This window comes from Colobus angolensis, unplaced genomic scaffold, assembly GCF_000951035.1.
Source record: "Colobus angolensis palliatus isolate OR3802 unplaced genomic scaffold, Cang.pa_1.0 Scaffold46, whole genome shotgun sequence".
NCBI lineage: Eukaryota > Metazoa > Chordata > Mammalia > Primates > Cercopithecidae > Colobus > Colobus angolensis.
The window spans coordinates 4,550,511-4,568,879 of NW_012118043.1; the positions used below are offsets into that span (position 1 = coordinate 4,550,511).

The 18,369-nt window shown below is 39.3% G+C and overlaps 1 protein-coding gene across 1 annotated transcript in view; it reads left to right on the forward strand.

The window, feature by feature from the left end:
* GK5 (glycerol kinase 5 (putative)) overlaps positions 1–18,369 on the forward strand; it is a 65,762-nt gene that overhangs the window by 8,961 nt on the left and 38,432 nt on the right. Inside the window, exons 2-4 of the mRNA XM_011958218.1 lie at positions 1,763–1,856; positions 3,853–3,928; positions 11,212–11,305. Coding sequence (XP_011813608.1) covers positions 1,763–1,856; positions 3,853–3,928; positions 11,212–11,305 — 264 coding nt within the window. The remainder of the gene's footprint in view (positions 1–1,762; positions 1,857–3,852; positions 3,929–11,211; positions 11,306–18,369) is intronic.

Here is an 18,369-nt window from a genome sequence, read left to right on the forward strand (position 1 = left end):
TAGCTGCTTTAGATTGTTTATCAGATATCTGTGTCATCTTGGCATTGGCATTTCTTGATTATCTTTTCCAATATGAGTTAGATTTTTCAGGTTCTTCATATACCTTGTGGTTTTGGATTGTATTCAGAAATTTTGAATATTATGTTAAAAGACCCTGGGGGTTTTATAAATCCTATGAGGAATTTTGTTGTTTTTCTTCTGGCAGATATTTATTGCAGTTGGGTTCAGGCTACAAATTAAGTCTTCTGTGGACTGCAGTTTCCATGTCAGATTTGTTTTCAAATCTTGGCAGTACTATTTGGATCTGCCGTGTGTGTGTGCAACCTAGTAGTTAGCCTGGGACCTGGGCAGTGGTCTGTCCTTTAGTTGTGTTCTTAATATCTTTGGTATAATGTTTAGGATTACATCCATACGAGTGCAGCTTTGGGGTGAGCCTAAGAGTTCATACACAGCTTTCTGTGGTATCTTTTCCAAGCTCCTCCATTTCTGAGACGGCCTTGGTACTTTTTGATTCTCTGAACCTCCCCTTGTGGTTCCTGGCCAAAAAGCTGGGGCTTTTCATACCCCATTCGACTGGGTGCGTCTGGGGTTAGGCTGCGGAAACACACAGAGAAAAAAGCCATAAGGTTGACCACACCCTCTTGGATCACCGCTCATCTGATTGGAGAGGAAGTTTCACCTTCCTCAGGATTTTAGGTACCTGTTGAGACGCACTGATACCACTAATTAACTGCTGCTGCCACTGCTGCAGGTTTGTGTGGGTACAAAAGTATGGAGACAAGGGAAAAAAGAAAAATGGGAGATCTCTCCCATTTCCTCTGAGTGCTAGGAGTTCACGTTCTCATTCTTTGAGCCAAAACAGTAGAGCTGCTTCTGGCGCTTCCTCTGTGCCCTAGTTCCCAGTTCTGGTTTTCAGGATGTCTTGAGTCTAAGCCAGGGGATTTCAGAAGAAAAATGGGAAACTCACCAGCAGTTCCATGGTACCTGAATTCTTATCTACTTCCTGCAGTCCACCTGCTGCAATATACTTTTTAAGAGTCCACAATAGCTGCTCCATGGATTCTGTCCACGTGTTATATTTGTATTTAGTGGAAGAGACAGGGTGGAGTGTGCTTACTCTATCATGGTCTGAACTGGAATTCACTTTTCTAAAAATTTATTTTTAGTTTTTTTTTTTTTTTGAGACGGAGTCTCGCTCTGTCGCCCAGGCTGGAATGCAGTGGCTGGATCTCAGCTCACTGCAAGCTCCGCCTCCCGGGTTTACGCCATTCTCCTGCCTCAGCCTCCAGAGTAGCTGGGACTACAGGCGCCCGCCACCTCGCCTGGCTAGTTTTTTGTATTTTGTAGTAGAGACAGGGTTTCACCGTGTTAGCCAGGATGGTCTCGATCTCCTGACCTCGTGATCCACCCGTCTCGGCCTCCCAAAGTGCTGGGATTACAGGCTTGAGCCACCGCGCCCGGCCTATTTTTAGTTTTTAAAAGCATTTTTTCTTATTTTAAAAACATACCTTGTAGAAAACTTAGAAAATAAAAGTAGAGATAAACAAAGCTAAAATCTTCTGTGATCTCATGAGTTACTGCTATTTTGATGTTGGCATATAGTCCTTTGTTATTTCATATATGTGTTTTTTTCAATTTTAATAAAAATTAATTAGATAATAAAATCATATTAATTATTTTAACCAGTAGTTTTGAGACTCAAATACCCATACTATTGACTTGATCTAATGCTGTTTTCACTAAATCTTCTTTTCCTCAATAGGTAGAAAATCTTTATCCTCAAATTGGCTGGGTAGAAATTGATCCTGATGTTCTTTGGATTCAGTTTGTTGCCGTAATAAAAGAAGCAGTCAAAGGTAATTGAATTTATAAAAATAACAATAATCTTTATTTTTTTTTGTAATAAGAGTTTTCCTCAGGCTTCTGTAGTTGTGGTGTTCCTAATTTATATATGTATGTGTGTGTGTATATATATATATGTAGTATTTTATGGGGATTAGTTTCCCAGTATTTTTCAAGGGAAATTTGTAATTCATAGTGAACTCCTTTGTCAGGGAAAAGTAACATCTGCTGTGTCCTCTGGTTTGTCTCTTTTCAGCTGTAATGTAAATGCTCACCATTTCCTCATTCCAGGTTATAGCTAGTGCTGTTCTGATTTCCTGTTAGGCACAAAATACTAGAGGATTATAAACAAAAGTTACAGTGTATAGTTTCTACTCTCATGAGTTTACAACTGAGTTATTTTTATTGTAAAATAAGTTTTTGTTTTTTTCTGGTCACTTGACATAAAGTGCTCTCCTGGCCAAAGCTATTGTCTAAGTCTTAGTTCTTTAAGAATGTTAGAAACATTCTTAAACATTGAAAACATCTCAGAACATTGAAATGGCAACCTTGCTTGAGAACATGGCAAAGATTACTTGCAAATGTAAATTCTAAACGATTTTCTACTTCATTTTTCTGGCTGAATTGCTTCTTCTCATCTTTTTGGTTTGAAATATTTCAAAGTCTATACAAAAGTTGCGAGAATAGTACTGTAAACTCTTATATATCTTTCTCGTAGATTCAAACATTATTTGGTAATGTTTACCATTTTCTGCAAACTTTTCTCTTTCTGAACCATAGGAAAGGAGTATTTTCTCCTATAACCACAATGCAATTATCACACTCAGGAAGTATAACATTAACACAGTATTGTTTTCTAATACTCTGTCTTCAATATTCTCTCTTGTCTTAGTGAAAACAAAAAACAAAAAAACTTATTTTTTCAATCTAGAACCCAGCCAAAGAGGGGGCACTGCATTTAGCTGTCAGTCGGCTTAGGCTCCTTTCATCTAGAGCACATTCTTATGACAGTTTTCAAAAGTACAAGCCAGTTTAGTAGAGTGTCTCTCGTTTTGAGGTTGTCTGATTGTTTCCTCCCAGTTAGATTCAGGTTGAATAACTTTAGAATACTATATGGGGGTTGATGTGTTTTCCTCAGTGCTCAAATTGAAGTTGTCCCAGATTTTCCCAGTGGGATAAATAGACTTTTAAAGAATATCACAAAAAATACTCGAGTTGCTATATTTTAAGAAGTTTGGACCAAAAAGTCAATATTTTTATTTGCATCCTGGCATCAGTTTTGTTGAAAATAAGGTCTCAGCTTCAGTAATTATACTACTTTCCTTGAGAGTTTTCCTTTATTGTCATTAACCAGCTTCTATTGTGATTGACCATTGCTTACATTAAGATCCAATCTTATTATTACCAAGAAAAAATAAATCTGACATACTTTGCATAGTATTTGTTTTTTTCCCAACACCTAAAACAAAAAAAGCTAGTTTATTATTAAGAAACAACCTTTAAGGCCAGGCACAGTGGCTCACACCTGTAATCCCAGCAGTTTGAGAGGCCAAGGTGGGTGGATCACCCAGGGTCAGGAGTTTGAGACCAGGCTGGCCAACATGGTGAAACCCCATCTCTACTAAAAATACAAAAAATTAGCCAGGCGTGGTGGTGCACGCCTGTAATCCCAGCTACTTGGGAGGCTGAGGCATGAGAATTGCTTGAACCCAGGAGGCAGAGGTTGCAGTGAGCCAATATTGCGCCGCTGCACTCCAGCCTGGGCAACAGAGTGACACTTTGTCTCAAAACAAAAAACAAGAAACAACCTTTGTTTTCTTCAAGTAAAAAAAAAAATTCTGCAGAATCATCTTAGTAATGCTTTATTTATTAATTTCAGTTGTTTTGTTAGAATGCTAAACCCAGGTATTTTTCTTAAAGATTACATTGGATTTTTTTTCCATATTATAATATTGTAAAGAAAAATATCACTGGCTTTAAAACATGTATTTTATCCATCTTTACTTTTAGCTGCAGGAATACAGATGAATCACATTGTTGGTCTTGGCATTTCAACACAGAGAGGAACTTTTATTACGTGGAACAAGTAAGTACATTTCGTGATAAGCACCCTACTGCTGGGTTCATGCCACAGTGAGTACACTGTTATGAAATCTCTGGGGAGTTTTAACTTTGTGAATTGAGAATAGTTTTGTTTGGTTAAGAGGGATGAAATAGGCCTGCTTTCTGGCTTATATGCTTGCTGCATGTCATTTGAGCTTGACTTATATAAAATAATAACCACAAAAAGATTTACTGTCATTAAAATTATCCATTTCTTTCTTTCGGGTAAGTTAGCTTTCAAACAAGCCTAGATTGAAGATCTAAAACATTAACTTATACCTAAAGAGTCAGAGGAAGCTCACAAATTTCAGAAACATAGTACTGTGCTTATGGTTTATATTTTCAGTCTACTCTAAACTTAATATTTGTCTATGGCATATGAGACATATATACACTAAACACTGTTATAATATCATAATAGCTACTATATAGTAAACACCTGTGACAGTCCCAAGTTCCATTATCCTTACAACAAACTTATAGTTTAGACATCATACCTGTTTTTACAGAGAAATAAGTTGTTCAGGGTTGCTCAGTGAGCAAATAGAGCCAAGATTCTAAATTGTATTTTTGACTCAGAAGCATGTGTTCTTTACACTATCCCCATATTGCCTTCGACATGTTTCTTTCTTTTTATTTTTTCCTAAGACAGAGTCTTATTCTGTCCCCCAGGCTGGAGTGTAGTGGCATGATTACAGCTCACTACAGCCTCAACTTCCCAGGCTCAGGTGATCCTCTTGCCTTACTTAGCCTCCCGAGTAGCTGGGACTACAAGTGCGCTCCACTATGCCTAGCTAATTTTTTTGTTTTTTTGTAGAGACAGGGTTTCACCATATTGCCAAGCTGGTCTCCAATTCCTGGGGTCAAGCAATTCTCCCACCTCAGCCACCTCCCCCAGCTAGCATGTATTTCTCTGTTTCTTGGTTTAAACACACACCCACATTCCCTTCTTCTAAACACCCCCACCACGTACCCACACACACCACTGTAAAATGTGTCTTTGTTAAAGCATTAGGCTCCAAAGGACATCTTGAGTTTGGGCAGTGGGAAAGAAAAGTGAGCAGAGGGAGAAAAGATGAATCTGAACAATATAATCAGGGTGAATTCACAAGGACTTGGCTTCTAATTCAGTATTAGGCAAGAAGAAGAAATTTGAATTTACCAATACTGCTGGCCCTGATGTTTGGGCCGTTTGATAGAAATCAGAGAATATAAGGAGGAATGGGTTGGGTAGTAGAGTAGGTAGAAGGAGAAATGATAAAATGTTTGGTTTTGGACAGTAAATGTGGAGATATCTCAGAGGTGATTAGAACATTGGTTTAATTTGGACTGAGGCATAGCACATCTCCATCAGATAGTTTCTTTTTATTTTCATTTTTGGGGGACGAGGTCTTCACTTTGCTACCCAGGCTGGAGTACAGTGGCATGATCATAGCTCACTGCAGCTTCGAACTCCTGGGATCAAGGGATCCTCCCACGTCAGCCTCCCAAGTAGCTAGGACTGTAGGTGTGTACCACACTATGGCTGGCTAAGTTTTAAAATTTTTATAGAAATGGAGTCTCACCACGTTGCCTAGGCTGCTCTTGAACTCTGAGCCTCAAGTGATCTGCCTGCCTTGGTGTCCCAAAGTGCTGGGATTACAGGCGTGACCCACCATGCTCGGCCCGGTACTCTTTTTTTTCACGGCATAATGCATCTCAGATTGATGCCTACATCTGCAGTTCTTCTGTGCCTACTCCACCCCCCGGCACTATCCTTGGTTATGGCAAATCTTAAATAAATCTTAAATAGTAGTATATTGTCAGATGAAGGGATGAATGAATTCAACTTACCTGTACACATAACGTATCTAATCTTAGTGACACTGTTGACATTTTGAGCTAAATAATTCATTGTGGTGGGGACTGTCCTGTGGTGTTGCAGATGTTTAGCAGCATCCCTGGCCTCTACCCACTAGATGTCAGTAGCACCCCAGCCCACCTCACCACCATTTGTACCAACCACAAATGTCTCAAAACATTGCTAAATGTCCCCTGGGGACACCCCCAGTTTGGAACCATTGGTGTAGATGAAGTCTCAAAAAATAATGTGTTCTCTGGTAGAGATTATGTGAAGAAAAGAAAAGCAAGCTAAGGATTTGGACTGTGGGTTCCCCCCACCAAATTTAAAGTGAGTCAGGGAAGAAAAAGCCAGCAAAGCAGGACCGATGCTAATCTGGGAAGTGGATGGATGAAAGTGGAGGGAAGAATGTTCTCAGGGAAAGAACTGATTGGATGTGTCACATTTACTTGGCCATTGGCCCCAGTGATTGCTTTCATCAGGACCTGGCTACCATATCACTCATGACAGGAAGGTCAGAATATTAGGAAGCAAAGTTTTTGTCTGATGCTAGGACTATACATCACTGTTAGAAGGTATAGAAAAGTTAGATTTCAAGACAGTTCACTTTCCTTACTGGTGGTGTTGTTGTTTTAGAAGGATACGTCTTCTGCCTAAAACAATTCACTGTGAGTTTTTTTATCTTGGCTGTCCTTTTTCCTTTTTTGAAATGTTTGTATTCTTTCATGAGTTTTGGTAACATTCTTTGCTTGTGGAAACTGCAATAGTGAATATTTTTTGAAAAATAACTGAAAGGCTTTGTGCTTCTTTTATGTTAAAATAATGGAGCCTATTCTGCTCATTGGGCCCCAGGGAGCCAATGTGGTGTATGATGCTGACAGATTCCACAAGAGCCCTAGCAAACAGCGGGGACACAACACAGATGGGCACAACTCAGGGCCAGCCAGAAGCACTTCTTGTTCATTTGTGAGAGAAAAGGGGAGACAGACTAGACGCTGTGGAAAAACCTATTGTTCGTTCCAATCCTGGCCAGCAGCTCCTCCTCCCAGCTTGTTGTTTTTTTCCTCCTGCATCTATGGTGCATTTCTGTCCTCATGGCCGTAGAAACATTATTTTCCTCACAGTTGCTGTCAGGAGGTCTAAAACTTTGAACTTTGTTTCTGTTTTTCTCCTTGTCTCTCCCCCATCCCTCCTTTAGGGACCAGGAAACTTACTAACTTTTTTCAGTCTTTGAACTTTCTTCATGTTCTTCAGGTTAAGCTTTTTTTCCAATATATTCCAAAAGTGGTGTGTTTAGCCTGCTTTCTAAAATAACTCTAACTGATATCGCTTCCATTTTGGTTTTTTTAAATTCCTTTTGTTCTAAAAAAAAAGAATTGCCAGCTGTTTTGTTTCTTTAGTCACTGTGTCTGTCGAGGGAGATTTCTGCCAGCTAACTTCAGATCAGGGTGTGTGCCAATTAGCAACAAAAACTGTGAGTCACGGGAACCGGGAGTCACTCTTAACTGTTTGAGGGCTCACAGGGAGTAATGCACCGTGCTGGGGGCTGCACTGCATATACAGATGACTAAGAATACCAACCCTAATTTACAATCTCATTATGTAGGTACACAAATTACTCTATATTCCCATTGCACAAAATAGATTTTTATTGTAGTATTTGATACTTACATTAATGAGTCATACCAACTACTTATGACATAAAATATATTAAGAGCCACAGAATGGTGTAAAGTGTTAGAAGGGTTTAAGACAATTAATTTACAATATTGTCATTTACACTTTTCCTTCATTTTTCCTTGTATTGTTGATAGAGATAAACCCAAGTCAATGCTGAGTGAGTATTAGAATATATGCTGTTACTTGAAAATCAGTATTCTAGATTGTCTGGTTCCATGTTATAAGTTAATGAGGCCACTTTCATCTTGTGATTTTCTCTCTCCCCCTCATTGTTCTTCAGTCACACTAGCCTTTCAGTTCTTCTAAGACATGCTTCATCTTGCTCTAGGACCTTTGAACATATAGCACATTTTGTTGGGAATGTTCATTCTTCTGATTCCTTCTCATCCTTCAGAGCTAAGATCCATTGTCATTTCTCAAGCCTTCCCTGACCACCACACAGGGGCCATCTGTTGAATACTCTCATGGCACCTCTATTTATCCTTTATACGGCGTATTCCGGCTGTAAGTGAGCAACTGAGTATTTGATTATTTGTTTAAATTCCCTGCTAGAAAGTACAGTCATAAGAGCAAAAGTGCTATGTGTGTCTGTTCATAGCTGTGCATCCAACTCCTGGTACAAATTGCCTTATAAATATTTGCTGAAACCAGTGATTGAACATCAGATTTAAGTGTGTAAGTATGTATTATTGTAGAATGGGTCTGAAGAATTATATATCAGTAGATTTTATCTTTATCAAACACAATCTGATCTTTGACAAAAGTGCTAAAACCAGCAAGTGGAAAAAGAATAGTTTTTTCAACAAATGGTGCTGGGAGAACTGAACATTCACATGCATAAGAATTAAATTGGACCCTTACCTAATACTATTTACAAAAATGAACCCCAAAATGCATCAAAGACCTAAATGTAAAAGCTTTAACTCTAAACTAAAAACTCTTAGAAAAAAACAGGAGAAAATCATCATCATGACTTTGGATTTGGCAGTGATTCCTTAAATGACATCGAAAGCACAGTTAACGAAATAAAAAATAGATAAATTGGACTTTATATATCAAAGGACATTTATTTTTTCATCTGTTTTTGATGATTAATTTTTCAGTTTTCTTAACTATTAGAACTCTCCAAAGTAGAAAAATTACCCTAAATTTAATTATAAATAATAAGTAAGCTATGTTAAAATTAATTTGGTATAATGTGCAATTTGCATTTTAAAAATATGTCTGAAAAACTTTAGTCATTGATATCTAATGTGCAGTTAGACTTCAGAAAACCACCTGCAGCATGTAACATGGAAGGTGTGTGTCTTGGTAGGTTTGGTTTGTAATTTCATCCAAGATGGAGGACTAAAACAATAGGAAATCACTCCTCTGATTTGTACTCTTGATAATGGTGACCATTTGGATTTCTAAAGGGAAGAGAAGTAACATTCTCATGATCTAGGTAAACGTTGCAATTTCCATTAATAAAGGTAAAAAACAGGACCCTATCAACAGAGTGAAAAGACAACTCATGGAATGGGAGAAAATATTTGCAAACTGTAACCTCGAAGCATGTAACATATTAATCCCTAATCCCTAGTAAGGGATTAATATCTAGAATATGTAAATAATTCCTACAATTCAACAATAAGAAAACATCAACTCAGTTAATAAATGGACAAAGGACTTGAGTAATATACAGATGGTCAGTAAGCACACACAAAGGTGCTCAATGTCATTAGTAATTAGGGAATTGCAAGTTAAAACCATAATGAGATACCACTTCACACCCACTAGAATGGTGATAATTTCTAAAAAAGGAAGATAAGTGCTGGTGAGGATTTGGAAAAATTGGAACCTTCATACATTGTTGGTAGAAATGTAAAATTGTGCAATGACTGTGGAAAACAGTTTGCCAGTTCCTCAAAAAGTTAAACATAGAATTACTATATGACCCAGCAGTTCCACTCCTAGGTATATACCTAAAAAAAATTGAAAACAAAGACTCAAACAGATACTTCACACCAATATTAAAGCAGCAGTAATCACGATAGCCAAAGGGTAGAAACAACCCAAGTGTGTACCAACAGATGAAGTCATAAACAATATGTAGTATATAAATACAGTGAAATATTGTTCAGCCATAAAATGGAATAAAGTTCTGATACATGCTACAACATGGACCAATCTAGAAAACATTGCACTAAGTGAAGTAAGCCAAATATAAAAGAACAAATATTGTATAATTCTACTTATATATGATCTACCTGGAATAGGCAAATGTAGAGAGACTGAAAATAGAATAGGGGCTATAAGGGATGGGGTGAGGAAGGAATGAGGAATGATTTCCTAATTGTTACAGAGCTTCTCTTTGGGGTGATGAGAGTTTTAGAAACAGTGGTGATGGTTGCACAACGTTGTGAATGTACTTACTGCCACTGAATTGTACGCATAAAATAGGTAAAATGGTAAATCTCATATTATGTATATTTTGCCACAATTTTTTTTTTTTTTTTGAGACGGAGTCTCGCTGTCACCCAGGCTGGAGTGTAGTGGCCGGATCTCAGCTCACTGCAAGCTCCGCCTCCCAAGTTCACGCCATTCTCCTGCCTCAGCCTCTGGAGTAGCTGGGACTACAGGCGCCCGCCACCTCGCCTGGCTAGTTTTTTGTATTTTTTAGTAGAGACGAGGTTTCACCATGTTAGCCAGGATGGTCTCGATCTCCTGACCTCGTGATCCGCGCGTCTTGGCCTCCCAAAGTGCTGGGATTACAGGCTTGAGCCACCGCGCCCGGCCACAATTTTTTTTTTTAAGTTAAGTATTAGAGAGTACAGTGACAAGCTGTTAGTTAAAGTAATAGACCGTGGGATCTGGGAAAGTAACCAAAGTTAGAAGTGGTTGGTCGGAAGAAAAGGGAATGTTTGAGGGATTAAAGGTTGCAGTGAGTTGGAAGGCCAGGTGTTTAAGGAGTAAGATTGAGAAAACTGAAAACTTTTATTCCTATGTGCTGACTAATATTGGAACATTAGATTTTCAGTGGTAGAACATGTAAAGGTGAGGATATAACCATGGGTGTGGAATGCTTAAGTAGAGTAGAGAGAATGAGTCTTAGTAATTGAACATGGTTCAAGTCACACGGGGAGGCCTGGAGTTGGGGTAGAAAGCAAGCTTGACTTGGATGTTGATTAGTAGATGCCAGTGGTTGATTTGCAGGAGCCTCAAAGGAAAAATGATTTTTTTTTTTTTACTTCTGTATTTCTTAGCTCTGTACTTTTATTGTAGTATCGACCCAAGTTTTGTTGAATTTCTATTTATTGGAGAGATTTTGGTAAGCATGTTAGGTTGCCAGTGGCTAAGCCAATCCTAAAGTTAACCGGTGTAGAACTAGGCTCAGGCAATATTTCAGCTCTTCCACAGGTCAGAGGTTTTTATTGGATTATGTGTATCAGGATAAGTGCAATAAAGGGGAATAGCATTGGCTTTTTAAAAATTTGCCTTTAAAGTGTCTTTAAAGAGCAGGTCTTCAAAGGCCTTTTCCTTAGTTTTGGTTTTGGAAGTATATACATTTCATACTATATGTCACATAATTGTGCAGTGTTGGTTCAACTTATAAAATCCAGAAGAAATCATTCAGAAAGGCACATCTAACTAAATTATACTTTGCAATTACAGTATGGCCTCTAATTTTGTTTTCTCTTATGGCACATCTTTAACATAGTCTCTGATTTATACTGGGTCTCAAAATACTGTTTTATTCTTTCTAGGAAAACAGGAAATCATTTTCACAACTTTATAAGTTGGCAAGACTTAAGAGCTGTTGAACTTGTAAAATCTTGGAATAATTCTCTTCTAATGAAGGTAATCTATTTCTTCTGTGATTTGGATATTATTTTGTTTTTCTGTAAATGTCCCTTAATTGTAGACTTAATTGTATTATTTCCTACCTATTTTGTTTTAGGACATTAAGAAGACATATGCACACACTCCCCATTCCAGTGAAGTTTAATAATAGTCAATCAAAGGTGCATGTAGTAGACTTCTATACTTGTACCTCAGGAAGTTCTAAGGAGGTTTGTGGTGGACCAGAGTTTCACATGTTAGTGAGAATTTGTGTTTCTGTTCTTGAGAAATGGAAAAGATACAGACTAGATGAATGAAGTGCCCAAATGTCATCTTTTATAAAAGCTCAGGATGGATATTGAGATATTATAGATAACTAGCAGACTGTTACAAGCTGTTATCATTAGAGGTGTGATGGCTCACGCCTGTAATCTCAACACTTTGGAAGGCTGAGGCAGGGGGATTGCTTGAGGCCAGAAGTTCAAGACCAGCTTGGGCAATATGCTAAGACCTCATCTCTACAAATAATGCAAAATTAGCTGAACATGGTGGTATGGACCTATAGTCCGTGCTACTTGGTAGGCTGCAGTGAGAGGATTGTTTAAGCCCAGGAGTTCGAGGCTGCAGTGATTGCCACTGCACTCCAGGGCACTCTGTTTGGGTGATACAGTGAGATCCTGGCTCAAAGTCAATAACACCAAATTATGCCTGATACATAGTAGGCATTAGTAAATGACAATGATGATGGTGACAGTGACAATAGCAACATCATGAAATCATCTGTTCTTCTGTTATTTGTCTCAAATTTGCCCTCACTCCTGAATGTGAGATTACCGAATCAAAGGGTAAACACAGTTTTCCAGCTCCTTAAATGGTGTCAGACCTACAGTATTTTATGTCATAATCAATATTCCATATTAATTATTTTATTTTATTTTTATTTTTATTTTTAGATGGAGTCTTGCTCTGTCGCCCAGGCTGGAGTGCAGTGGCATGATCTCGGCTCACTGCAACCTCTGCCTCCTGGGTTCACGTGATTCTCCTGCCTTAGCCTCCCAAGTAGCTGGGACTACAGGCATGTGCCACCATGCCCAGCTAATTTTTTGTATTTTTAATAGAGACGGGGTTTCACTGTATTAGTCAGGATGGTCTCGATCTTCTGACCTGATGATCCACCCGCCTTGGACTCCCAAAGTGCTGGGATTACAGGCGTGAGCCACCACGCTTGGCCCATATTAATTATTTTAATACTTCTAATGCCTCACAGTTAAATGCCTTCTCTGCTAGTGTACTGGTACCAGATGGCGCCCAAGGGGGTGTCTAGAGCATCAGTTTTACTTGATAAGTATTTGATGATATTAATTTAATGTGAAAACAAATATGAATATATTATAGAATGTAACAGCAATGCATGAGTGAAATAATTTTGCCAGAATCTCACCTGAATTGATTATCCTTTTTGATAGTTTAATATAGAAAAATGTACCTTGCTGCAGTAACTTGTGAGAGAGATGCTGTTAACAAGAAGGACACAGTAATTAAGGGAGTTAAAAGTGGTTATAAGGAAATGTCATGAACCCTCAATTGTATAATTTTAAATTATGCAATTTATAATCTATAATTTTATATCTTAATGTATAATTTTAGTTTTAATAGTTCATCAGACATTCTTTAAGTTAGTCATTGAGGTGTTTAACACTTATTACTTTGAAAAAATATTGTGATTTGAAAAGAAAAATTGTGATTTTAAAACATTTACTTCCATAATATATCTCATATTTCAGATCTTTTTTGTTTGTTTGTTTTGAGACAGAGTCTCCCTCTGTCACACAGGCTGGAGTGCAGTGGTGCAATCTCAGCCCACTGCAACCTCCACCTCCCAAGTTTAAGCAATTCTCCTTCCTCAACCTCCCGGGTAGCTGAGATTAGAGGCGCACGCCACCATGCCTGGCTAATTTTTGTGTTTTTAGTAGAGACAGGGTTTCATCATATTGGTCAGGCTGGTCTTGAACTCCTGGCCTCACGTGATCTGCCCGCCTCAGCCCCCTAAAGTGCTGTAATTACAGGTCTGAACCACCATGCCTAGCCTCAGATTTCAAATCATAATGCAGAACTGTGACCTCAAGCACAAAACTGAGCATTTAAAGCACTTTTGTCTACTTGATATTGAACATGCGCAGATGAAAGTTTTGGTTCTCTTAGCAAAAAAATTTACACAAACACAGGCTTTCACAGTTTAGCACACATAATTCTAGAGCCTGTCCTGGCAGTGAAGGAGCCCCACTTTGCAGTCATCCCTTTCCAGTTGCTAATGGTTTGACTGTGGCCCTTGGAAATGTTTAGTGTTTTTGCCAGAACGGGCAGCAATGTCATTAGTTTGGCCAAGGCTAGTCCGAAGCAAAATGGTGAAGTAATTGAGGTGTGTTTGCAATCTCTTGCCACTGTTGCTTTCCTCCAGTCTCCCCAGATGCCCGGTCTTCCTCTTACTGTTTTTCTTATTCTTGCCTAATGATTGCTAAGGTTTTCTTCTCTTTGCTGTTAGCATAAAAGCCCAACTCCTTACCAAGGTTTGGCTCTTTCTGCAGTTCTGACCACTTCCTAGACCTCTTTCTTCCTGAAGTTGCTAAAGATTAGCAACTCCGTCTTTGCCAGCCTGTTTCGTTCTTACAGCACTCAAGCCCTTTCTTACCTTAAGGCCATTGTACATACATGGGGTCTCTCTGCCATCATGGCTGGATCTTTCTCATCCTTTAGGGTCCAGCTCATGTGGCACATCTGGGAGCCCTTTCCTGCCACCCTACTTAAAGGAACCCCCTTGCCCTCAATCTCTTATGTTGCCCTTTGTTTCCTTCATTGTACTTACTAAATTTCAAAGATTCTGAGATACACATTTTTTAAACTGAAAATTAATTAGAAATAATTATAGATTCACATGCAGTTGTAAGAAACCGTACAAAGATCCCTTAGACTCTTTGCGCTTTCTCCCAGTGGTAACATTTTGAAAAACTATAGCATAACACCACAACCAGGACACTGACATTAATACAATTCATATATTTTATTAGGATTTCCCCAGTTTTACTGTATATTCTTCTGTATGTGTGTGTGTATGTGTATGTGGGTAAATTCTATACAATTTTTTCCTATCTGTAGGTTCATCTGTTCCTATCTGAACAGTTCCATCACTACAATGATCTCTTGTGTTGTTCTTTTGTAACTATATCCACCACTCTCCTATACACCTCCCCACCCTCTCTCATTCCTAGCTCCTGGCAACCACTAATCTGTCCTCCATTTTTAAAAAGTTCTAATTTGAAAAATGTTATAGACATAGGATTATACTTTTAAATATATAACCTTTTGGGATTTGCTTTTTTCACTTAGTATAATTCCCTGGAGATTCATTCAAGTTGTTGCCTGTATCAGTAGTTTGTTCCTTGCTATTGCTGAGTTGTATTCAATAGTACAGCTGTACCACAGTTTATTTAACCATTCACTTGTTGAAGGACTTCTGTGCTGATTCTAGTTTTTGGCTATTACAAATAAAGCTTTTATGAATGTTCTTTGTATAGAATTTTCTGTGAATGTAATTTTTCATTTCTCTGGGATAAAAATCTCAAGGTCATATGGTAATACAGGTTTTCTTTCGTAAGAAACTGCCAAACTATTGTGAAGAGTGACTATACCATTTACTTTCCCACCAGCAATGTGTAAGTTATATTTTAACATCTCTGAAATCAGGATGCATTTCTTTTTTTTTTTTTTTTTTTTTTTTGAGACAGACTCTTGCTCTGTTGCCTGGGCTGGAGTGCTGTGGCTGGATCTCAGCTCACTGCAAGCTCTGCCTCCCGGGTTTATGCCATTCTCCTGCCTCAGCCTCTCGAGTAGCTGGGACTACAGGTGCCCGCCACCTCGCCTGGCTAGTTTTTTGTATTTTTTAGTAGAGACGGGGTTTCACCATGTTAGCCAGGATAGTCTCGATCTCCTGACCTCGTGATCCGCCCGTCTCGGCCTCCCAAAGTGCTGGGATTACAGGCTTGAGCCACCGCGCCTGGCCTGGATGCATTTCTTAGTAGCATGTTAAATAATGATTCATTTTACAGTCTGTCTTCTTAAATCATCTTATTTATTGACTTGATTGCTTATTTGTCTTCTCACTAGAATGTAAATTTTAAAAAAACAAGAATTCTGCCCATATTGTTCAATTTGTTTTTATAAGGCCTAGCAACAGTCCTTGGTATGCTAGAAGTTACTCAGTAAATATTCATTAGATATATGAATGAAGATGCTAATTGTTTATATGTTGTCTGCAAGTGCAGGTATTGGAGCTTGTAATATTTTTGTATGACCTCCCCACACATTCCGAGGTATCTACATTTTAACAGAAGATCTCAGAAGTGTCCTAAATCTAATTTTTTATGAGAATAATGTAGTGTGTATAAAGAGGAATAGCCCATTTCAGTTTAAATTATTTCTTATGACAAATCAGAAGAAGGCTTATGGGTGGTCACTTTAAATACTTTTAAAAAGTCTTATGTTTTAATAAATAATTTGGGTTGGGTGGTTCCAAGATGGCTGAATAGGAACAGCTCCAGGCTACAGGTCCCAGAGTGAGTGATGCAGAAGATGGCTGATTTCTATATTTCCAACTGAGGTACCAGGTTCATCTCACTGGGGTGTGTCGGACAGTGGGTGGGGGACAGTGGGTGCAGCCCACCGAGCGAGAGCCGAAGCAGGGCAAGGCATAGCCTCACCCAGGAAGCACAATGGGTAAGGGAATTCCCTTTTCTAGCCAAGGGAAACCGTGACACACAGCACCTGGAAAATCAGGTCACTCCCTCCCTAATACTGCGCTTTTCCAAGGGTCTTAGCAAACGGCACACCAGGAGACTATATCCGGCGCCTGGCTCGGAGGGTCCCACGCCCACGGAGCCTCCCTCATTGCTAGCACAGCAGTCTGAGATCTAACTGCAAGGCGGCAGCAAGGCTGGGAGAGGGGTACCCGCCATTGCTGAGGCTTGAGTAGGTAAACAAAGAGTCCTGGAAGCTCAAACTGGGTGGAGCCCACCACAGCTCAAAGAGGCCTGCCTGCCTCTGTAGACTCCACCTCTGGGGAAAGGGCATAGCCAAACAAAAGGCAGCAGAAACCCCTGCAGATTTAAATGTCCCTGTCTGACAGCTTTGAAGAGAGTAGTGGTTCTCCCAGCACGGAGTTTGAGATCTGAGAATGGACAGACTGCCTCCTCAAGTGGGTCCCTAAGCCCCGATTAGCCTAACTGGGAGGCAACCCCCAGTAGCGGCAGACTGACACCTCACATGGCCGGGTACCCCTCTGAGATTAAGCTTTCAGAGGAATGATCAGGCAGCAGCATTTACTGTTCAGCAATATTCACTCTTCTGCAGCCTCCGCTGCTGATACCCAGGCAAACAGGGTCTGGAGTGGACCTCCAGCAAACTCCAACAGGCCTGCAGCTGAGGTCCTGACTGTTAGAAGGAAAAGTAACAAACAGAAAGGACATCCACACCAAAACCCCATCTGTACGTCACCATCATCAAAGACCAAAGGTAGATAGCACCACAAAGATGGGGAAAAAACAGAGCAGAAAAGCTGAAAATTCTAAAAATCAGAGCGCCTCCCCTCCTGCAAAGGAATGCAGCTCCTCGCCAGCAATGGAACAAAGCTGGATGGCGAATGACTTTGATGAGTTGAGAGAAGAAGGCTTCAGACAATCAAACTTCTCTGAGCTAAAGGAAGAAGTTCGAATCCATCACAAAGAAGCTAAAAACCTTGAAAAAAGATTAGACGAATAGCTAACTAGAATAACCAATGTAGAGAAGTCCTTAAATGACCTGATGGAGCTGAAAACCATGGCACAAGAACTACGTGACGAATGCACAAGCTTCAGTAACCGATTTGATCAACTGGAAGAAAGGGTATCAGTGATTGAAGAACAAATGAATGAAATGAAGCGAGAAGGTTAGAGGAAAAAAAAGTAAAAAGAAATGAACAAAACCTCCAAGAAATATGGGGCTATGTGAAAAGACCAAATCTACATCTGATTGGTGTACCTGAAAGTGACAGGGAAAATGGAACCAAGTTGGAACACTCTCTTCAGGATATTATCCAGGAGAACTTCCCCAACCTAGCAAGGCAGGCCAACATTCAAATTCAGGAAATACAGAGAACGTCACAAAGATACTCCTCAAGAAGAGCAACTCCAAGACACATAATTGTCAGATTCACCAAAGCTGAAATGAAGGAAAAAATGTTAAGGGCAGCCAGACAGAAAGATCAGGTTACCCACCAAGGGAAGCCCATCAGACTAACAGTGGATCTCTTGGCAGAAACTCTACAAGCCAGAAGAAAGTGGGGGCCACTATTCAACACTCTTAAAGCAAAGAATTTTCAACCCAGAATTTCATATCCAGCCAAACTAAGTTTCATAAGTGAAGGAGAAATAAAATTGTTTACAGACAAGCAAATGCTGAGAGATTTTGTCACCACCAGGCCTGCCCTACAAGAGCTCCTGAAGGAAGCACTAAACATGGAAAGGAACAACTGGTACCAGCCACTGCAAAAACATGCCAAAATGTAAAGACCAGGAGGAAGAAACTGCATGCTAGGAAGAAATTGCATCAACTAATGAGCAAAATAACCAGCTAACATCATAATGACAGGATCAAATTCACACATAACAATATTAACCTTAAATGTAAGTGGGCTAAATGCTCCAATTAAAAGACACAGATTGGCAAATTGGCAAATTGGGTAAAGAGTCAAGACCCATCAGTGTGCTGTATTCAGGAGACCCATCTCATGTGCAGAGACACACATAGGCTCAAAATAAACCAATGGAGGAAGATCTACCAAGCAAATGGAAGACAAAAAAAGGCAGGGGTTGCAATCCTAGTCTCTGATAAAACAGACTTTAAACCATCAAAGATCAAAAGAATCAAATAGACGCAATAAAAAATGATACAGGGGATATCACCACCAACCCCACAGAAATACAAACTACCATCAGAGAATACTATAAACACCTCCATGCAAATAAACTAGAAAATCTAGAAGAAATGGATAA